This window comes from Mirounga leonina, unplaced genomic scaffold, assembly GCF_011800145.1.
Source record: "Mirounga leonina isolate KUSES-001 unplaced genomic scaffold, KU_Mleo_1.0 Mir_171, whole genome shotgun sequence".
Classification (NCBI taxonomy): domain Eukaryota; kingdom Metazoa; phylum Chordata; class Mammalia; order Carnivora; family Phocidae; genus Mirounga; species Mirounga leonina.
The window spans coordinates 6,563,996-6,585,664 of record NW_023270436.1 but is presented as its reverse complement, the minus strand read 5'-3'; the positions used below and the strand labels follow the sequence as shown (position 1 = coordinate 6,585,664).

Here is a 21,669-nt window from a genome sequence, read left to right as displayed (position 1 = left end):
GCAGACTGCTTCCTGTGCTCTTTCCTGCAGATGACATCTGTTCACAGTGCTGGTGCTGGGGCCAGGCGGCCAGAGTGGGAGTCCTGGCCCAGATTCCTAGCTACGTGCTCTGTAAAGCACAGAGGCTTTCAGCATCCACCTCACTGGGTTGCTGTGAGGACGAACGGGGTTCGTGTCTAGGAAGGGGCTGGAAGGAGGCCCAGGGCAGGGTAAGGCTTGTGTAATTGTATCGCTATTACGGCGAGTGTAGTGGGCGTTGTTTACTGGGAAGCACGCCCTCTCGCTGCCACAGCTTTAGCTCCAGGACAGGTGGGGCCCCCGTCCTAGGCCCCCATCCCCAGCCGGTGTTCTGTGGTTGCTGGTGCAGTAAAGAGACCCAGAGGGAAGCCTTCCTGCTTCTTTAATTGGTGTAACAGACAATGACACTGTATACAGAGCACACTCAGGCCCGAAGGTGCAGGGGTAGCAAGGGCGGATGGGGCGAGTCAGGACACTGCTCACACATGGCCCAGACAGAGAGACAGGAGGGGCCGAGGCTCGAAGACTGCAACGGGGCGGGTGGGCGGGCAGCTCAGACCGAGCTGGGAAAGTTGGGGGTGGGGTCTCTGCTGAATCCCTCTTTAGAAATCAAAGAGAAGGCAGGTGGTTGGATCTGGGGTGGTGGGCTGAGGCTCAGTCCTGGGGTCGGGGTTGGGAGTGGGACTAAGGCTTCTACTCTAACAGGCCTGGGGTGGGGGTGGCAGTCAGCAAGGCCTGCCTCACCCTTTGGTTACGACTGGTCGGGCCTGAGCCCTGCAGCTCAGCACCCAACACTGTAAACATTTTTGGTATTTTTAAAGGACTCTGCCCTCCCTCTTAGTTTCTGAAAAACTGGTGCTTCTTTAAGAAGAGAATGTGCCAAAAGGAATCTTTAGGGAGGCAGGAAGCAGACCTGGATATAGAAGAGAGACGTCAACGGGGAGGGTGGGCTGCCCATCTCACCATCTATGGCTAAGGGCCGCTGGGAGAGGCCCAGGGGACTATTGCTGTTGTCCTTGGCATGGCTGGCAGCTGGGCAGGCGGGCGGGGAGTGGGGAGCTTGGGAGAGCTGCCCGCTGGGAGCGGCCGGACCCACTGCCCACACGGCCTCCCCGGGCCAGCAGGCCACCCAGCCTTTATTGCAGGCGGGCCTGAGACTCTTCCAGGTGCTTCTCCGGATGGCTGGTCACCGAGGCGGTAGGCAAGATGGGGTGAGGTGGGACGAACAGAGGAGGAGGCACTGGCCACAGGGGCCCCCCGCCGGGCTGTGATTGTCAGGCCAAGCAGTTTCCCCCGCGGGGAGCAGAGGGGGGTCAGGTATTGCACTTCCATTGCAACACTTACATTAAAACTTGGTCCATAAAATAATCGTTGCTTTATACATAACGCCTGAAACAAAACCAAAAAGCTACATCTTAAATATGAACAAACCCTGAAGGTCCTCTCCCTCCAGAAATTTTTCTCTGCACAAAATAAATAGCTCTCACTCTGTATAGACCCACTTTCGTGGAACATTTACATGACCCTTTGGCTGTACATATCTACACACGGGAGAATGTTAACATCAATCGGTGTGCCTCCCCGTCCCAGCCCATGAGGCCCTGAGGCCGTATCCAGGTTGGCAGCAGCTTCTGAGTCGGAGCCTGGCCAGGCAGCCTCCCCCGCCTTACGTAGAGGGTGGAGAAGCAGCAGAAGGGCCGCCCGGAGCCGAGCGCCACAGCTGAGCTCGTGGTCATTTCTGGGGAGGGAGGGCTGATGCTCGGACCCAGCGTGCAGGACAGCGCGGTCCTTACCAGGAGGGGAATGGTGTCATGGCTGCCTGCCCTTAAGCTAACGAAGCAAGTTGTGGCTTCTTAGATTCGGCATCAAAACGGAATTGGCATTAAAAAAACCTAAGTGTGTGCCCCACTCACCCCAGAGTAGAAATTCAGTGGAATTAACGGGGGTCAGGTGAGGCGGGGACCCCACGCCCCACTGCATGGGTGGGGGCGGCAGGGCCCTGGGACCCAGAACCAGGCTGGACTCCGTCACAGTGCTGGGTGTTTTCATGTGGAGGGGCTGCGCTTGGTACTGAAAGAGTTAAGAAAAGGAAGCAGCCAAGGATTGCTCATTTAAAAAAACCTCATAGAAATCAGATTGGAGAAGTAGAAAGGTGTAGAAACGGGAGAGCCGAGGCACGTGGCCTTGACTGACGGCAGGCGAGGAGTGGAAGAGGAGGCCGGCCCGGCCAGGCCCAGGAGCCCGAGGCGTGGCTTCTCGGGAGCCGGCTCTGGGCCTCACCAGCCTCGCCGCTGGACTGGGTTCCAGGTGGGGCAAGTGGACAGGTAGGCAGGGGTCCGGGGCTGCCACAGCGCTGGCGGGCCAGGCGGAGCTGCAGAAATTAAGATATGGCCTCTCTCTCCTGCTTGCACGAGGATTTGCCGCCCTGGAGCCTTCTGTGTGGCAAGAGGTCCCAGATCAGCGAATGTTGGCTTTTCATGCATGTCCGTCGCCACAGGAGATGGTAATGGATCTCCACTCTCAAAAGTCAGTGCAAAACCAGTGAGGTTGGACAGTTGAGTAACTCGAGTTAACAAGAAGCAGGCTGTCCCCCGTTGGAGCTGCTACCAAGTGGGAGGGGACCTGGGGGTCAGGGTGAGCTAGTGGATGGGAAGTGGCGGGCGGGGCCCGGGCCCAGGCCTGTCGTCGCGACGCTGGGAGGTCAATGCAGGGCAAATGTCTAGGAGAGCCTTCCGGGCCAGTCCGCGTGGGGAGTCCTGGTCCCTCTGTCATCCTGGGACAGGTCTTCCTGCAAGCTGGAACCCCTCAGACCCTAGGACACGAGGCAGGGCCGGGAGGGCTGTGTGGCACGGCCTATGTCCTCCGCCAGGCCCTGGGACAAGCTTGTCTCCAGCCGCCATCGCGTGCCCAGGCCAGGCCTCCTGGCGGGGCTGGCCGCCCTGGCCTAGCACCATGGAGACCACAGCGCCTCACTCCCGGTGTCCTACTTGGGGCCCGCGGCGGCCCCAGGCTCCGGCCGGCCGGTCGTGGTGCGGCCCCAGCAGCCCGCGGCTACGCTCATGCTGCGCTGTCCCCGCTGCTCGCCGTCCGCCTGGCTCTGCGGCCGATCGTGCCGGTGGCCGGGCCCGCTGGGCTGGGCCGAGATGGTGCGGAGCAGGTGGTTCCGGGAGCGCAGGAAGTCGCCCTGGCCCGGCAGGCCGAAGCTGCCTTTCCGCAGCGCCATGCGGGTAGCTGCATTGCGGGCCGGCCGCGCCCGGTGGTTGTACTTGAGCTGGGCCAGGTGAGCCGCGTAGCCGTCCGTGATGAACTGCGGGGCGGGGGGGGGGGGCTGTCACGGGCCGGGCTCTCGGGGCCGCCTGCCCGCGCCGCCCAGCACGGCTCGCCCGCTCACCTGGCACTGCTGCTGCAGCTTCTTGGTGGGCCGGCCCACGATGTAGATCTGCATGGGGGACAGGCTGATGGAGCTGTAGACCGCCACGTCCTTGGTGGAGCCGTAGGCCGCGTGCACGCGCAGGTGCAGCTGCGGGTGAGACTGGCGTGGGCACGGGCACGGCCCCCGCCCCCGCCCCCCCCGCCGAGCCCTTCCGCCTGGGACCCACCTCGGAGATGAGCAGCTTCAGGAAGTTGGCCTTGTGCCGCAGCGGGTCGTGCACCAGGCCGTCACAGAAGGACACCACGCCGTGGGGGAAGTTGTGCTGGGCCAGCCACGCCACCACCCGCTGCTTCTGCATGTCGGGCCGGCCCGTCACGTAGATGATGAGGTAGCCCAGGTCCTGCCAGTGCCTGGGGGCGAAGCGGGGAGGCCTGGGTGTCCCACGGCCGCCCCGGCCTCCCTCCTGGGCCACCCCGTCTCCTCGCCCCGCCAGCCTCTCCTTGGGCCGCTGGAGAGCGTGTCCTGATCGGGCTCAGCAGAAACAGTAGCCGCGGCGAGGAGAGTCCACCAGGTCGCCCAGTCCCCGTGGATGCCCTCGGCAGCAGGTGTAACTGGTCTCGTCAGGAGCCCCACTGCTCAGGTCGAGGAACTGAGGCATCCACATCAAGAGGTCACACAGCCAGACGGTGGCGGTGCGGACTCCGTGAGCCCCTGCCAGGTGTCCCAAAGCCCTCCCCAGCTTGGCCTCCAGGAGCTTCCCGCCCCCGAGCCCGAAGTGCCCTTCGGCGTCACTCACCGCACCACGTCCACGGCCCCGGCCCGCACTTTGGGGTCGCTGCCCATGATGGACACACTGGCAGCAAAGGAGCCGTCGATACTGAAGACCACGAACTCCGTGCCCTTGGGCAGCACGGTGATGTAGCTGTCCGCAAACGTGTGGTCTCCCCTGCGGCGGGGTGGGGGAGCTCATCAGAACCCGCCAGACCTCCTCCTTCCTGTCCCAGAGGTGGCCGGCCTGGCCTGCTCACTCCCCAGCGGCGGGCTCACCTGACCACCATCTTGATGGGGTAGACGCCCACACCCAGGCGGTGGGTCTCGGGGATGGTGTAGGAGACCCGCCCGCTGCTGTTGGTCACCAGCGTGTCCAGGTACAGCCACTCGCCCGAGGGCGGCTGCATCATGATGTGCACGTCCACCTGGGGGGCCAGGCGAGCTGGTCAGGAAGGGGCCGGGGCTGCTGGCCTCCCCAGCCTCCACTCCCCAGCCAGCGGGAGGCCAGGCAGGAGCTCCTGCAGCCTCCCCAGGTCCTCACCTTCTCCCCAGTCAGAGTGACCATGTCCAGGGGCCCATACATGAACCGGCCCGTCAGAACTTGCGGGCCATCCTCGTTGGCGACTGCATCGTTGATCCGGTGGTTGGCGGTCACGTTCTGGGGACAGGAGGAGCGAGGCTGCGTCAGGGTAGGGGAGGGAAGGATGGCTAGGATCTCCTGGGCCTGGTGGGTGAGCACGGGGCTTAAAACCGGATGGCCCAGATTCAAGTCCGTCTCAGCCACTTGACCTACGTGGCCTTCGAGCACCTCCCTGCCTATTAACGGGGTAACAGCTCCAACCTTACAGACCGAGGATTAAGTAAGACAGCGTGTGACTCTGTGACTCGGTCTCCTCGTCTGTAATAGGGTGTCTTGTGAGGATTCAGCAGGACAGCGGATGTGGGGGGCCCCCTCACCCGAAGCTTCACATGAGTCCTCTTGCGCTGCCACTTCTCTCTTGGCTTTGAGGGGGTGAACACCGAAACCTCCTTGCCATCCAGCTCCAAGATGCTCGAATTGTCATGCCTCATGACCTGAGGGGAAGCAGCAGGCCACGGGGCCATCTCAAGACTGCCTGTTCTAGGAGGGGGAGGCCAGTGGCCCTCGGAGCCAGAAATGGGAGACCGTGAAGGGTTGGGGGGACACTCTTCAACCCACTACAGTCCACTCTCTGGTCCCCCAAGTCACACGTCTGATGAACGTGTGCATACATTCACCCCATCCCAACGTCGGCAAGCGTTCCTCCATCCTGCTTGCTCTGTGGTCTCAGGGGAGCCCCCACTGCCCTTGTCTACGAACTGGGGCCACGTCAATGGTGCTATTACTTGGTCCGCATGTGAGGCCCGGGGGTTCCTGGCGGTGGGCCCCCGGGTACCTGTCTCAGCAGGAAGGAGACCACATCCGTTGACTCCCAGTAGCTGGCGTGGAAGAGGTGGGGCAGGGCCACGGTGGGGAAGGCCGTCAGAGCGTCGGGGCAGTACAAGGCGTAGTCGATCCGCTTCTGGCCCCACCACCTTGCTGCAACTGCCGGGGGAGGGCCTTGACCGGGCTGCCCTCGGAGGGTGCCAGGCCCCTCAGGCTTGGCTCAGCCCAAAGACCAGACCCTCCTCTGACGGGGGAACCAGGCCTGCAGCCAAAGCGAGCCTCCTCCTCCTCCCTGGCCGGGTGACCGAAGGGAGCGGGGAAGGCACAGGACTCTGGGATAGCGTGCGAGCAGCCCGAAGGCCTGGGGGTGAGGGCGGGGAGGCTCCGTGGAGAGCATGCAGTCCGTGAGGAAGGGGCACGTGGAGTTAGCGGGAGGGGACAATCCCGGCTAGGAGGCAGGACTGTCCCTGGTCCTGTCGCGGATCCTGCCGCCCCCCTGCCCTGGGCCCCGTCACTGTCCTCTTCAGGCCTCTCTTGTCCCCCCCCATCTGCCCTGCAGTCCTCAGGCCCGTGACAGGCTTTGCCGGGGTGAACCCCAAGGCAAGGCCTGATGTCCCCTCAGCACCTGGGAGCCTGCGGGCCAAGTGTCAAGGCCTGGGTGCAAATCCTGGCTCCCACTCGGGGCTGGGGAAACCGCCCTAGCTCCAGATAAGGGTTAGAAAGTGCCTTCTTGATGGCTGCATGCAGCCCCTACTCTGTACGTAGCCCCTGGTGGGGGTCGGGACTCCCCTGTGTTCCGCCCGCAGCCTGCTCGCCGCACACACAGGCCCTTGGTCCTGACCCCCCAGCCAACTCCAACCCCTCTGCCTCCTCCCCAGCCCAAGCCTCCGGCCTCCCTGGTCAGGCCTCCCCGGGCAGGGCCTGACGGTGAGATGGGCCTGGCAGCGGTGAGAGACGCCAGTTAGGGGAGGAGAGCGTGTGTGGATGGAGGCCGTGTGGTGCCCGGTACCTTCTCTGGTGTCCAAGTCAGGGAGGCGGGGGGCCCGCTCCAGGCTGGGGCTCGCCTGCCCGGCCTGTGGGTGGGGGCCCGGGGTAGTGGGGGGTGGGGGGGGCAGGGCGAGCAGAGACAGGCGCCTCACGCTGGGGGTATGGCTGAGCGACGCCGGGGCCTCTGAGAAGCAAGAACAACGGGGACAGGGTCAGCCATGCTGGGGCCCGCAGGCTGCCACCACAGGCCAGGAAGGATGCGGGGAAGAGTGCCGGGCGCCCCAGCGCCCCTCATGGGAGGATGCTCATGCCAGCCGCAGCTCAGGCAGCCCTGCTCAGCCAGACAGGCAGCCAGTCACATGGTCGGGGAGGATGGAGCGGGCAGCTGGCCCTGGGGGAATGAGTGGGGGTGACCTGGGCTCCGTTTCTAGCTGCTGAGAAGCTTCTGAGGAGCCAAGCCACGAAGGAGGCCACAGAGGGGCGGCCACAATGAGATCCCGCCTCCCAGGCTCCCCTTGGCTGCCCCTCTGGCTTGTCCGGTTCTGCGGGCTTCCTCCTCAGGGAGCACCGGCCCCCCTGGGGCTAGGACCCCTCCTCCCAGGCCCATCGCCTGCCACCTGGACTTGGCCCCGCTGGGCAGCCCCTTCGAAGGCTCCCTCCCTCCAGAGTCCTCTCTGGACGTTTGGGGCCACCGTAGGTATTGAGCAGCACCCGGTCACCGTCCACCTCATGCCGGTAGTGCTCTCCCCAGCTGTCTCCAGACACAGCCGACTGTCCCGGGGAGGGGCTGGTGCGGACCCCCTGCTGGGACGGAGGGCAGGGTGCAGGGTGCAGGGAGGGCAGGCCCAGGACACTGCCGCACTCACTCTGGGCGATGCTGGACACTGTGTAGCTCTCGGCCATGCCCGACACCTGGCTGGCAATGCTGATCTCACTGGCTCGGCGGAAGCCTCGGGTGGCGGGGGCTGCACCGGGCGAGGAGGGGGCCGCGTGCTCTTGAAAGACTATGTTGTGGGTCTGGAGCACATCCGCTGCAGGTAGACAGGGGCCAGAGACCAGTGGGTAAGAGAGGGCCCCCCAGCCCGGCCCCCCGGCCCCCTGAGCAGCGGGAGGTAGGGCCCAGCATGCCCTGGGCAGGGGGGGGCTGGAGCCGCGGCCGACACCTCCAGCCGCAGGTGAGCAGTGGCATCTGAGCACAGGGCAGTGAGGATGGGACCAAGCGTGCCAGGCCTGCCTGCTCAGGGCCGAGAGGGCAGGGCACTGAGTCGAGGCGGGCGAGGAGGCAGGGCTGGGGCAGGGACGGACAGACAGACCGACACAGACACGGTAGGCAGGGAGGCAAGGCGGCCAGGCTCCCGCCCCCCCTGGCCACCCGTCGGACCCACACACGGCTCCTGATCTCGGCTAGCCCTCCCAGCCTCCCGGGCTCAGCCGAGTGGGGCCTGACCCGCAGCGCACTGTCGCTGGGTTTGAGGGGCACTAACAGGAGGGCCCGAAGCGGTCTCTGGGGGGTGCCCAGTGCTGGGCACTGAGCATGAGGCAACACCCCCGCGTGTCCCTCACGTGGGCCACATGGAGCCAGCCCTGAATGGGTGTCCGGGGACAAAGGCAGGTGCCGAGGGTTCAACTGGGCCAGGGCAGAGCAGGGAGAGTGGGGGCTCAGCTGGAGGACCCACGTGCAGATGGGGTGCATGAGGTGCCTGGACCCCTCAGGCAGGGAAGGAGTGGAATCAACCCCTCACCGGGACCGGAAGCTTCTCCTGGGCAGCAGGTGGGCTGAGGCTCGAGGCCTCACCCCGTCTGCTGGCTGCGCCCCCAGCCTCACAAATGAGAGCCGGAGCCTTTGGACTGACAGCCGCTCCTCCCTCTGGGCTCCTAGGCTCTCGGTGTGCAGAGAGGAGGCGCCAGGGCCCGGTCCCTAGGACTTGTCCTGTCTGGTCTCCGTGGGACACCACGGTCCCACAGACTCCAAGTGGCCAAGGAGGGCGTGGGAAGTCCCTGAGGACCAGCAGTCAGCCAGCGAAGCAGATGCCACCGCGAATGGGGGTGTTACACACACTCAGCACAGCCCGGGCTCGGGCGGGGCCCGTCTTGCCAGGTGAGCGCGGGAACGGGGATACTGGTTTCCAGGAAGCCGTCCCCTGGGGGGAGAGGGGCCAGGGGCCCACCCTCCAGGACCAGCTCGGGGTTTCTCTGCACTGTCTCGACTGGAGGCAGACGGGAGAGAACAGAGAGGACAAGAACAGACACTCGCGTGGGCAGTCCAGACGCGCTCCTCCGACACGGACACGTGGGGCTCCTTGAAGACCAGGACGGGACAGGACGCCAGGACACACTCGAGGGTGGGGGTGGGGCTTGGGGGCCACCGGGAAGGGCCAAGAGTGGCCGATGGGCAGCAGTCCTCACACAAGCACCCTGCTCTGAACCCCCTGGCCGCCTGCTGCCACGAGGGGCCCCCACACAGCTCTGCCTCAGGCGGCGGGGAGGGGATCCTCGTCCCAGTCTGCCCCGCCCCGGCACCTGGGGCGAGGCCCGGACCCCCCTTGCTGACGCACCCCCGTAGCGACGCCGGGACCCAGCTTCCGGGAGGAGCCCGGGGCAGGCGCGCCCCCCCAGGGCCTCCCGGCGCCGCTCACCCAGCAGCGCGGAGCAGCCGTCCCCCAGCGGGTAGCGCTGGTAGCGGGGGATGCTGAACGGCGGCAGGGCGTGGAATCTCCGCTCCAGCAGCGGCTCCAGGCGGGAGGCGGATGGGTCCGCGGGGTGGAAGAGGTTGTAGACTTGCTGGCAGGCCGGCCGCAGCTGGAAAACTGGGGGCAGCGGGGGGATGGCAGAGCCCTGAGGAGGCGGGGTCTACAGCAGAGGGGGCGGGGCATCCGAAAGCCTGTCTCTAGGATTTGGCATCTGTCCGCTTCTTAACCAAATTTGTTTTAAACTGAGCAGAGTGGAGCCCTAGGCTGTGAGATGGGGCCGCTTCTCCGAGCACGTCATGGTTGTTGGGGAGACAGGGTGAGCGTAAGTATAAAGAGCAGTAGTAGACGTCTCACTTTTTAAACACACACGGAGGAACAGGTGCTTTCCTTTTGAACCCCTCCTCCAGCCCCATGTAACACCAAAACGTGGGTGTCCTTCATGTCAGCCCTGCCAGTTCCATCAACCCGTCTTCCGCCGCGGGCATCCTCCATCGTGGGCGCCGCGCCAGGGTTTAGTCAACCAGCCCCCCTCCGTGGACCAACATTTACAGCGGTTCTCTTGTTTCACGACTACAGATGATGTTGCCATACGTCACTGTCCCTACATCTTTGTTCGCTTATATATAAGCCACCTCTGGCTTGCTCTTGGGCGAGTGTCCACACCTCTCTGAGCCTCAGTTTGCCCCTCTGTAACCTGCGGATGTAATGCGGGCCCCGCACAGCCCCTGTAAGGATGCCAGGGCTCCCTGGGCCACACTGGCTGCTCCCAGGGGCACCTTGCAGGGACTGCTGCTGACAGGCTGCTCAGCCGGCATGTCACACCCCCTGCCCCTGTGGCCTTGAGGAGGGTCTCTGGAGCAGTGTGGCCATGGCCCTTCTGGGACCGGAAGCCAGGCACCTAGGATGATTTGGGGGTGCCTGGCTTCCGATCTCTTCCTTATGGGAAGACTTTGGGCCCAGGAGATTGGGTCTGTCTGTGTCCATCTGATACCAGGGCAGCCCCTTCCCTTCTGGACCTCAGCTCCCAGAGGTGCCTTGAAGATGAAATGGAACAGCAGGGGCCAAGAGATGGGGGCCAGAGACTGAGCTGCTGGAGTAGGAGCAAAGGAGAGCAGCGAGTCTGTGCTGGGGAGGGCAGAAATGAGGCTGATGCAGGAAGGGGCCTGGGATGTGGCCATGGCCTTGTGACAGGGGTCCACTGAGACCCTCCACCCAGTTCATATACCCCCTGCCCCGCCCTGTCCCTGCAGACCTCTCACCATCCAAGGCAGGGATGACAGTCTTCCTCAAGGCCAGGACGAGCCCCAGCGGGCACCCGAAGAGGAAAAGGTCTGCGATCTCAAAGTCGAACTTCCCCACAGCCCCTGTGCCATCCAGCATGGTGGAGCTGCTCGAACGGCGGGAGCTGGGCTCATTCCTCAGCACGCTGGCATGGAGGCTGCAGATGGAGGGCCTCGTGAGGTCACACCACACCCCTTCTCAGCTCTGGCTTGCCCTCAGCCTCCCAAAGGAAGACCCCCGGGGGTCGTCAGGTCCAAACGAGGCTTGGCCCCTGAACTCTCCTGCAGATGTGGCTGCCCAGTGCCCACTGGGACACCTCTCTTGGGGTGCCACTGCCTTTAGAACAGCCGCCCCGATCGCTTCTGCCCCCCAACTCTCCCCCACCCCTGGACAAGCTGTTCCCTTGGGCCCAAGATGGCCCTCGGTGTGTACAAGACCCCAGACGCACCCAACAAGCCACTTCCTCCTGGCCAAAGAGCCACGGGCCCAGCCCGGGCATCCCAGTCCCCTCGTGTCGGCCATCGGCACGACCTGGTTCACGTCCTCAATTCCGAGGCATCCCCCCCTCTTGGAGTCCCCCTCCTCACCTGGCCACAGGCCTCATGGTCAGACCCTCGGGGCCCCGCCGGCCCCACCCACCTGGACAGGAAGGCCTGGTGCTGCTGGATGGTATCCAGCTCGTAGGTGGATGAGTCACTCCTCTTTCGGGGCAACTGCCTTTTGGGGTCTTCGACACCATTGCTTCGGGGGATATCAATGTTGCTGCGGCTCAGGTGCCGGCTGCTCTCCAGGCCGCCGCTGCCACTGCCTCCATGTGCCGCATTGACCAGGGTGCCGGGGGACAGCAGGTCAGTGTCCTGGAACAGCCCCGTGCAGGCTCACTGCCCAGTGGCCACTGGCCTGGGCCCAGCTTCAGTGTCCTCCCTCCCGACTCCAGGCCCACTGGCCTCTGCCCAGCCAGCCTCTCACCCACAGCAGAGAGGGGAAAGCCCTGTCCCCCCGCGGCCCCACTGTCCCCCCGACACCCCGCCCGCTGGCCGAGTCCCAACAGCTTCCGTTCCTGCCTGACCTGGCCACCCGGGTGTTTGGGACCTCTTGCTGACCTCGCTGCCTTGCCCGTCCTTGCCCCCCCCCCCTGCAGCGGAGGGACCCCGGGCCCCCTCCTGCTGGGAAGCTCAGAGGGGCTGCCCGCTCCACCTCCTGGGACCAGAGCCCAGCTCCCTACGGTGCAGACCTTGCTCCACCGCCCGCCGAAGCCTCATGTGCTCCAGGCTCCGTCCCGCTGCAGCTGCTCACCCGCCCCGTGCGCCCACCCCGGCGGCTCTGGGCCCCTGTGCTGCAACCTGGGCCCCCCGAGGTCCCTTGCTCTGGGGGCCGCGGGAAGCCGGTACCTGCACGCTGGCCACGCTGCCCCGGCGGCTGCTGCTTTGGCTCTCAGACACTGGCTGGTTGCTCTGGCATAAGGCATCGAACGCCAGGATGCCCCCGACGCAGTCCCCGATCAGGCAGACCTAGAGACGGAGAGGCGCCAGAGGCCCGGGTGCCCTTCCTGCTTGCTGGGGCGGCAGCCGGGGAGGGCCGTCGCCACCCTGCCCTGCGGGGCTTGTCTGCCCTTCTCCCGCCCCACGACTCACCTGCCCGTTGAAGGTCATGCCCTCCTGGGACTTGATGAAGTCCCCATAGGCAAGGTTGGTCCGCTGAATCACCATGGCGATCGCCTCCTGGTACTGGGGTGAGGACGTGGCCAGCAGGGGCAGGGCAGCCAGGGGGATGTGGTCCTGGCTGCTGGACAGACAGCCTTCATCGTGGCTGTAGGGGCTAAGGCTGGGGGAGGGGGCCCGATCAGGAGAGAGCAGGCAGGGGCCCCTCCCCCCGACCACAGCAGCAGGCCTGCCACCCGAGAGCCTCAGCTGTGACTTGGCCAACCTCACGGGGTCGCTTCTGGGCCTGGCCCTGGAAGGCTGGGTAACAAGGCGGGGGTGGGGGGGCGGGTAAGGCCTTGTGTCTCAGGGGCAGGTCTACATCCCCATATCGCAGATAGGGCAACTGAGGCTCAGCCTTAGGCCCGGGGCCCCTCCTCTGTAAGCCCAGCCATCTGCATAAGTTTTGGTCGCGTCCGGACAGAAGGGGCTGGATGATAAGTCTGGACATCGAGACGGGGTTCCTGACTCTAGGGGAGCAGCCTGACCCCTGGGGCCAGGTGCTTTGGGGCAGGTGGTCTGGGTCCTATGCACTCACTTGGAGACTAGGGCAAAGGCATCAGAGCAGATGGGCGGGCAGGGCACCAGGCGGATGGCAAGGCGGCCCAGGGCACTGGGGTAGTGCACGCGCATGACGGTGTCGAACACGGTGGCGATGGTGTTGGTGTCACCCTGCTTGGAGCTGGGGTCCCCAGCACCCGTGTCCAGGATGGTGCCTCCATGCAGCACCAGCAGCAGCACGTGGATCTTGGAGGCCGGCGCGGCCAGGGGTGGGCTGACCTCGTCCTGCATGGGTTGGCGGGGTGTCAACTCCCCGGGGACTCAGCTCCTTGCTGGGCCCCTGTCACCCCAGGGGAGGCCCGTCTGGCCCATTGCTCCCTCTCCGAAGCCCCATTTCAGTTCCTCAGCTACAGGGCCTGGTGTTGGCCACCCCAGCCCCTTCCCCTGGGGAGGCTGAGATGGTCCCTCTCCTCCTCCCCACAAGCAGCCCTGACTCCCTCCCATCAGCCAGCCTGACCAGGGGCTGAGGATGAGCCTCCGAAACACAGATTCCACTTTCCATCAGGGGGCCCAGGCAGCAGCTTCCAGCCTTGGCGAGGAGGCACTGGCCCCTCCTATGTGGGCCTCTGGAGCCTGCCTGCCCTCCATGCGTCTGCACCCAGGGCAGCCTCAGCCTGGGCGGGCGGTGACCCTGGGCACTGGGCCTGCAGCTCTGAGCTCTCCCCCATCTACACGGGGCTTCCCTTCTGTCCCCTGTGCTGCCATTCCCAGACTCTCTCAAAGACCAAGGTCTCCAAGCATCTTAGAGCAGAGAGGGAATGCAGGTGTGCCTATCTGAAGCCCCCTAATTTGGGAGGGGTTAAGGATCCCCTCCTGCTGGTCAGGCCTGCGTGTGAGGTCAAAGTGAGACCTGAGACTTGTACACATTTGCACGGGGTATGGGACTATTCTATTTACAGTCGAGGTGGTAGTGGCCCAGAGAGGCCGAGAGACTTATCTAATGTCACACAGCACATCGGTGCCAAGCTGGCCCGGAACCCAGAGCTTCTGCCACCGGTTCAGTGTTCTCCTGCCAACCCTGGCTGTGGCCGCATCCTCAGGGGCCTTTCTCCACCTTAACGTCTGGTGTGTGACTGTGGGAGCTAGAGCCAGGGCCCAAGAGAAGCCACTGGTGAGTACTCGCCTTGCCTATATTATGTCCAGGCGTGTGGGGGACAACCGGCCCTGAACTGGAGGGTGTCGGGGGTGGGGGGCAGCAGTGGACCCAAGTATCAACAAAGAGCCCAGGCGGGGAGTGGGCAGGACAGGCCCTGGACCCAGGGGCTGGTGAGGCTGCCAGGAAACACAGGGACTGGGCCGGCCCAGGAGCCACCGAGCAGCGAACGAGGAAGGCAGGCTGGTGGGCGGTACGGGGTCTGGAGCCGAGGCAAGACTGGGCTGCCTCATCCCCGAGAGGAGACCGGTCATTGGCCAGGTGTGGGCCACGGGGCCTGGGCAGGAACACATGCCCGACAGAGCGTGGGAATGATTCCTGCCCCCACATGAGATTGCCCGCCACTGGCCGGCCTGGGCAGGAATGAATTCACGGCCCGGGCAGCACAGGGCAGGGCCACCAGCCACCCAGCCCAGCCGCCAGAAGGAGCTACCACACTGCCCCAAGGGCTTATCAACACAGCCAGGCCAGGCGCTCAAGGAAGGCCTGTCTCAGGGCCGCCTCACCATCACCCAGTTAGGGAGGTGGAGTCCAGCGGTCCTCAGAAACCCAGGACGGGCAAGGGTGGGCAACAAGAGGCCTGAGCCTATCTCCTGGGACCCAGCACTGCAGGCTGGGACTGTTCAGGGACTCCCAGAGGCCAAATGGAGACATGGCTCTCCTCCCATTGGTGCCTAATACTGGGGCACACCCACCTGAGACTCAAACCCTGTAGGAACAGACCCCGAGGGAGGTGCAATGTGGCAGTGGGCCTGGGAGCCGTGAGGCCAGCTCTGGAGAGCTGGGCGTCCCCGTCAGTGTCTCCATGAAGCCGTACCCCCTCCACAAGGCAGGGAGAGGAGGCTCCGGTTTGGGGGCTATTGCAACCCAAGGGATCTGACTCTGGATGGCCGTGCCCAGAACTGGTGCTTGGTTCCAACGCACATCCTGAGGCAGATCTAGAGCCCGAGGCCCCTTCTGCCCCTCCCGAGGGGGCCGTCAGAGCTGTGTGCGCCCTAGGTGGGGAGGGGGCTCCATGTGCTTTATCTTGCCATTAACTGGCAATTGGAAATCAACTCCCCTTGTCCCAGTTTGCCTTCTACAAAAGCCCACGTTGACCCCGGACCGCAGAGTAGAAAACCCCAAGTCGGGGAGGGCGGTGTGGATGCTGCTCCTCCTCCGTGGCACCTGGCCCAAGCTCCCCAGGGGTCCCGAGTTCCCAGAGGTGCTGTCCCCACCTTGGGCAGCTTGAGGTGAGAGTGGCGTGGTGACCGCGAGCAGTGCGGTGACCGCAGCGGGTGACAGCCCTGCTTGGCCCTGACTCCCACCCCCAGTGCAAACAGCTCTGACCGCCCACAGCTGGAGGAGGAGAAGGGGCGTGAGCCCCGTGCAAAGAACCCCCGAAGCGGACATAGGCGCTCTACCAAGACAGCTTTATTGGACACCGGGAGCCCTGTGGGGCCCCAGCGGGGTGGCGGCCGCTCACTTCTGCCTAGACGACTTTCGCTTCCTCCCCTCCCATCTTATTTTCTTCAGCAAATGCGGAAAGGCTCGGTACAAGGTGAACATCTGTTTTTTGGTCTGGAATTTACAAGTTTCTCCTTTCACTTTCCACTGGCGGAGCTGGGTCAAGGCCTTCTTTGGGGGCCGCCTGCAGTCCTTCTTGGTTCTCAGGGACGTCGGGGCAGGGAGTAAAGGAGCCCCCAGGCCTCTCTCTGATGGCGCCTAGGCCAGTGGGGACGTGAGGTGGTGGGTGGCCGAGTTCTGCCTCTGCAGCCCCACGGGAACCGTCCTTTGAGCTCAGCCGCCTCCCCCTGCAGCCCCGGAGGGCCCCCGGCAGCCCAGCCCCTGGCCCTCTGCCCCCCTGGGCACCCACCTCGATGATGTTCAGCTGCTCCACACTGGAGGCCACTCTGAATTCAGGGGCGCTCTGGCGATAGAGACCGTCTGCAACACATAAGCAGGGGGTGCTGTGAGCAGAGGGGCAGCCGGGCAGCCCCAGGCCCACAGGACAGAGGCAGTGACCATGACTAGTGGGGCCGTGGGTACTCCCACCCCTCCTCCCCGATGCCCAGCGCTGCACAGAAGCTGGGTCAGAGAGGAGGGGCTTGGCCCCTGCAGCCCCCCTCCCCAGGCCCTGCAGCAGCCCCCCGCCAAACTCAGGTACCCTGTGTATCCTCTGGCTCAGGGCTTTCAATTTTGTCCATGAGGTCATTGGAGTTCCACTTGGTGATGTCCTTGGGGAATATTTCCTCTGAGTCGGACAGGTCCTCTGCGGGGAGACAGCAGGGCTTCAGCAACCCTTGGAGGGCAGGGACCGAGGAGTGCGGGGAGGCCCGGCTGGGAGGTGCAGGGCCTCGCTGTGGCCACTCTGGGGGCTCCCCCCCCGCTCTGGCCTGTGTCCACCTCCGTGCTTGCTTCCGCCCCTCCCTTCCTGAGCAGGACGAACCCATGACCGACATCCAGGGGGCTTCTGCTTGACCTTTTCTAAAAACTGTGATAATTTTCACGTAACATAAAATTCACCATTTAAACCCCTTTAAGGTGACCTTTCGTACGTTCCCGACGCTGTACAACCACCACCTCTGTCTGGTTCCAGAGCATTTCCATCTCCCCGAATGGACACCTTGTACCCCTTAGCAGTTGATCCCCATCCCCTCCCCCAGCCGCTGGAGGCCACCGATCCACTTCCTGTCTCTATGGATTTGCCTGTTCTGGACATTTCACTGAATGGAATCCTACAACGTGTGGTCTTTTGTGTCTGGCTTCTTTCACCGAGCACCACATCGCCAAGCTCCATGCACGGTATGGCAGGTGTCCATGGTCCCTCCTTTCTACGGCTGAATCCTATTTCACTGTATGGATGGACCACGTTTTGTCTCTCCACCCATCAGCTAACGTCCCTGACCGTTCTCAACGTCCACAAATGGACAGCCTCGCTGTGGGCGCTTCCATCCATTACTCTTGTTTCTGCTTTGCTGAGAACAGCAGCCTGGGGTACTGCTGGGTTGGAGGCGGCTGTCTGGGCGCTGGCGGGCACGGGTCCCTCCTCCAGCCCTGCATCCCACTGAAGGGCACTTCCCCGGCCACTTTCATGCTGGCATCTCCTGCTTTGCTAACTCTTCTCTCTTCCAGCTTTTTCTAAAGTTTCTCTGTTAAATGTGCATTTCCCTCCTGTCAGGGACTCACAGCCAGGAGAGGGTGCACCTCTTGCCCAAAGAGGTGGGCATGGGTGGGAGGCCCAAAATACCTTTCGTCCCCCCCTGGGGAGGGCCCGGGTGCAGAAGGAAGCTCAGGAACCACCTACCACCCATTCCAGCTCAGATCCCTTTTGCCTGGACACTGATTCCCCAAGTTCTCCCTCAAGGACCGGCCAGTTAATGAAAATACCATAATCAGGTGGCCCCTCTGCCTGCTCCAGGCCACGGCTGCCCCGTGAGGGGCTCTGGCCTGCCCTGGCCCTGCTCAGTGTCTATGGGCAAGCCCCTGTCCCCCTCTGAGCCTGTGTCCTGCCTCGTCAACCACAAGCTGGAAACCAGTCTCCACAGACCTGTCTGCCGGTGGAGAGGAAGAGCCAAGGTAGGAAGCATGTGAGTGTTTTAGTGAAGTTGACCCTTGAACAACACAGGAGCTGGGGCGCCGACCCCCCAACACAGTTGAAAATCCACTTCAAACTTTTGATTCCCCAGAAACTTAACTACTAATAGCCTCTGTTGACCAGAAGCGTTACCGGTAACAGAGTCAATTAACACGAATTTTGTATGTCATATATATGATATTCCATAGTCTTACAATAAAATAAGCTAGAGAAAACACGTCATTAAGAAAATCATAAAGAGGGGCGCCTGGGTGGCTCAGTCGTTAAGCGTCTGCCTTCGGCTCGGGTCATGATCTCGGGGTCCTGGGATGGAGCCCCGCGCTGGGCTCCCTGCTCCCTCTCCCTCTGCCTGCCGCTCCCCCTGCTTGTAATGTGTTCTTTCTCTCTGTCAAATAAATAAATAAATCTTTTAAAAAAAAAGTACTTATTACAAACTATTCTGACCTATGTCATTTAAGAAAAAATAGATTTTGCGACCCATTAATGCCTCAGGCAATTTGAAAAACACTGCTTTGAGATTCTTTTTTTGAAGTTTTTTTAAAATTTAAATTCAGTTGGGGCGCCTGGGTGGCTCAGTCGTTAAGCGTCTGCCTTCAGCTCAGGTCATGATCCCGGGGTTCTGGGATCGAGCCCCACATCGGGCTCCCTGCTCGGTGGGAAGCCTGCTTCTCCCTCTCCCACTCCCCCTGCTTGTGTTCCTGCTCTCGCTGTGTCTCTCTCTGTCAAATAAATTAATAAAATCTTAAAAAGAGAGAAAAGAAAATCATAAAGAAAACACACTGATGGTACGGTACTTATCAGAAAAAATCCACATGTACGTGGATCTGTGCCGTTCCAACCGTGTTGCTCGAGGGTCAACTGTTCCCGCATCTTCCCAGCAAAGGCGGGTGATTCAGGAGGCTGTATGTTCACTGTGCTTATTTTGGGATTGGTGGGAAAATGGGCATTTCCCATATTTCCTGATTGTTTGCATTTGCTAAGGTTCCTACGTGAGATGGACAACCATTGAACCAAGAACAAAACAAGGTCATTACAAAGATTTAGAAAATTGTAAGATGCCATGCTTATGTCAAGCTTCTTATGGAAATAAACCCAATGTGGCACAAAGGCCCCGTCTGAGTATGAATCCATCCTACATCCATGGCCGGGGTGAGCCTGAGGCCCTCGACTCCGGGGATTTCATCTCATCCTCTGCCCTGACCCTCTCAGATCCTCCCTCCCGCCCCCGGGAAGAGCCACTTACCATGAGCGTCGAAATACTCGTCGTCTGAGCTCTCGTCTGAGTCCCGGGCGATACTCTGCATCCTCCACTCAGAGATGCTGTGGCGGGAAGGGCTGGCTGGAAGGCAAAACCTCAAGCTGACTGACCAGCCAGCTGGGCTAGGCCAGAGCAGGGCCAGGAGGGCTCGGGGGAGAAGGGAGAAGGGAGGGGTGGAAGCTCCTGGAACTTTCAAGAAGGTCCCACATGCATGTGTCCCAGGGAGGACAAGGGACTGGGAGGGTATTGGGTATCAGGCCAGGACGTGCAGTCACGCAGGCCAGGGTCCACTCCTGTGCTCTTGCCCGGGGTCTGCCCGGCGGCGGGGAGCCCCAGAAATTCTCCTGCAGCAGAGCAGATAGGACTGTGCGGTACTCTCAGGAGGTGAGTGACATAAAAGGTTATCGACATATATACATCCACAGAGCCCTTCAGCACAGAGACAGGCCAGCCTGGCGTGGGGAAGCTGGATTTGCAGAGGAGACTCCTGGCCATACACAGGATACCCTGGTTTTTCCAACCAGCCACAGCACTTTTGCCAAAGTTCTCCCGAAAAAGGCCTTTCTCAGGATCTAAAGGTTTTTCAGGCTCCTTCAGCCTGGCTCCTGCCACAGGAGCAGAGACCCCTCCTGGGCGTGCTGGGGGTACCCACCCAGACTCCCTCCCCTCCTGGGAACCCTGGTTCCTCAGAGCTGTAGCTTTGGGGCCCCAGGAGAGGCTGGGAGCTGGGTTCCCCCATGGCCGGCCTGTCTTACCTGGCCCTTGTAGGTGAGTCCAGGGTCACCTGCTATGGGGGGAGGCACCGTGGGCTCGCTCTGAGCTGGGGGGCTACCAGCAGAATGGTTCTGACTCCCCACAGGTGTGGCCCACAAGGTTGGGAAGCAAGAGTCCATGTCTGGAGTTAGAATTACCTGGCCGTGGCAGGGGGCTGGCTGCTGTGGATGGGGGTGAGGGCTGTCCTGGGGTAGACTCGTGGAAGGTAGAGCCCCCCTCCACCTGGAGAAAGGGGGTGCTATGTGCCCCGGGGCTCACCTCCCCGCTTGGAGGACCGTGAGGACTTGGAGGACGTGGACCACTGTTTCTTGAGTCCCCGGCCTGCCAAGGGTTCCCCGCTGCTGCTGCCGGGCTGGGGGGTCTCCCCAGGGACCTGGGCCTGGCTGGCTTCGTCCTTGGCCAGCTCTGCAGCCTCCTCGTCATCTTCGTTGAACTGGGCCATCTTGCGGGACAGCATGAGCTGCGCCTCCTTCTCCAGCTCCCGGATGTTCTCCATGTTCAGCCCATACCACTCATCCTGCCAGCACCAGGCCTGCCGGTGGGCCCTCACCATCACCTTCCGCAGGCCTGCCCCCAGGTGGTGGCGGGGGCGGGAGGGGGAGACAGGAGAGACGTTAGCCCCCAGGGCTGGGCGTGGGGCTAGGAGGCACCCCGAGGTTATACCCATTGTGTGGTTGTGGGCAAATCACTGCCTCCCCGTGCCTCAGTTTCCCCATCTGTAAATGAGGGGTCTGGCTCACAGATGGCCTCACGAGGTTCTATAATTGGAGCAGAGTGGCCTCCTGAGGGATCGTGGCTGCTCAGAAGCCCACGCTGAATTTTGGGGGGACTCCTGCCCCAGGGGGAGCTAGAGGAGGACTCCCCCACCGTCTCCTGCCTCAGTGTCTAGTACACTTTTGCTGTCGAATTTCCACATGGAAATCAAGTTCCCGTTCAAAGTGGGTTGGTCCTTTTTCACAAATAGAACATATATACATATAAAATAAGATGCAAAATGAGACAAAGTAAGACGTAGAAGAATATATCATGCAAGTCAAATGATGAAAATGAGATCGCTTTCAAGGTATAAAGGATAATAAAAGGACTTTAGAGACAGAAGGCAGAGGGGGTTGCCTTGGGCTGGGGGTGGGCGTGGGGGTGACTGTGAACATGAACAAAAGACTGGGGTGATGGAATGTTCTAGAACCGTGTGCATGACTCTGAATATACTGCCACTTATAGAACTGTCCTCTTACAAGGGGGGGAAGTGTATGGTATGCAAAATTAGGCCTCGATAAAGCTCACTAAGAAAACATTAAGAAGAAAGAGAGCATCATCCCTATCCACACCACCCAGTGAGGGAGCAGACGCGACCAGAAGCAGGGAGCCCTGGGATGGCCGTCCTGGACACCCTCTCCTCCCGCCCGCTCCAGGCTCATTTACTTTCCTCTCCTTTTGCAGCCCACAGATGTGTTTTCCTACCTGACACATTAGGCTGGTGTGCATGTTGCTGACATTTACATGTCTGCGTCATGCTGCATGTCTTTTCCTGCCATTTGTGGGGTTTTTTTGGGTGAGTTTCAGGTTTCTTGCTGTCTGGTATTTATTTGTTTGCAATGCCATTTTGTTTATTCCTTCTTTTGCTATTGGGTCTTTGGCTCACTTTCATTGTCTGTCCACTTAGCTTTTACAAATCTGCTGCTCTGAACATTCTGGAATGTGTACAAGAGTTTCTCTGGGGGGCAAACCCGGGAGGGATGTCACTGGATCTCGGGGCATGCATCTTCCACTTTCCTAGAGAAAGTGGAGTGGCTTTCCAAGTGGTCAGGCCATGTCATGTCCTCGGGCTGGTCTCCGGTGACACTTCCTCCTGGCTCAGGCCACTCTGCCTCCCCTGCAATCCTTCCTAAATCCCTTGACCTTCTGCGCTCTCCTTCAGCCAAGACTGTCTCTGCGCCCCAAGTCCTGGGCCATGGCCTCAGGCACGCCACCCTTGGGTCCCACACTGAAGAGACCGTCTGCTGCGATGCCCCTGCCCGTTGCTGCAAGAATGTCAGCTCAGGTCTCGGGCAGCTGGGACGGGAGACCTGGGCTGTCTGCTTCCTCCTCTGCAAGCGGGGGTAACATGGCTATCCTCATCAG

The 21,669-nt window shown here is 62.1% G+C and overlaps 1 protein-coding gene across 5 annotated transcripts in view; it reads right to left on the bottom strand.

Moving 5' to 3' along the window:
* Nucleotides 1-384: 384 nt before the first annotated feature.
* The window catches only part of PITPNM2 (phosphatidylinositol transfer protein membrane associated 2), a 134,033-nt gene continuing 112,748 nt past the window's right edge, over nt 385-21,669 (bottom strand). For 3 of the 5 annotated variants that reach the window (XM_035016885.1, XM_035016883.1, XM_035016884.1), the window contains 20 exons: nt 19,807-20,115; nt 18,760-18,855; nt 16,086-16,190; nt 15,795-15,865; nt 12,764-13,011; nt 12,160-12,349; nt 11,917-12,036; nt 11,165-11,382; nt 10,504-10,682; nt 9,191-9,361; nt 7,421-7,585; nt 6,577-6,738; nt 5,578-5,726; nt 5,120-5,236; nt 4,704-4,820; nt 4,439-4,587; nt 4,188-4,337; nt 3,618-3,801; nt 3,410-3,538; nt 385-3,325 (listed from right to left, as the gene is read on the bottom strand). In XM_035016885.1, coding sequence (XP_034872776.1) covers nt 3,002-3,325; nt 3,410-3,538; nt 3,618-3,801; nt 4,188-4,337; nt 4,439-4,587; nt 4,704-4,820; nt 5,120-5,236; nt 5,578-5,726; nt 6,577-6,738; nt 7,421-7,585; nt 9,191-9,361; nt 10,504-10,682; nt 11,165-11,382; nt 11,917-12,036; nt 12,160-12,349; nt 12,764-13,011; nt 15,795-15,865; nt 16,086-16,190; nt 18,760-18,855; nt 19,807-20,115 — 3,353 coding nt within the window. In that variant the 3' untranslated portion in view covers nt 385-3,001. The remainder of the gene's footprint in view (nt 3,326-3,409; nt 3,539-3,617; nt 3,802-4,187; nt 4,338-4,438; nt 4,588-4,703; nt 4,821-5,119; nt 5,237-5,577; nt 5,727-6,576; nt 6,739-7,420; nt 7,586-9,190; nt 9,362-10,503; nt 10,683-11,164; nt 11,383-11,916; nt 12,037-12,159; nt 12,350-12,763; nt 13,012-15,794; nt 15,866-16,085; nt 16,191-18,759; nt 18,856-19,806; nt 20,116-21,669) is intronic. The other 2 variants (XM_035016886.1, XM_035016887.1) reach the window with 2 other exon arrangements.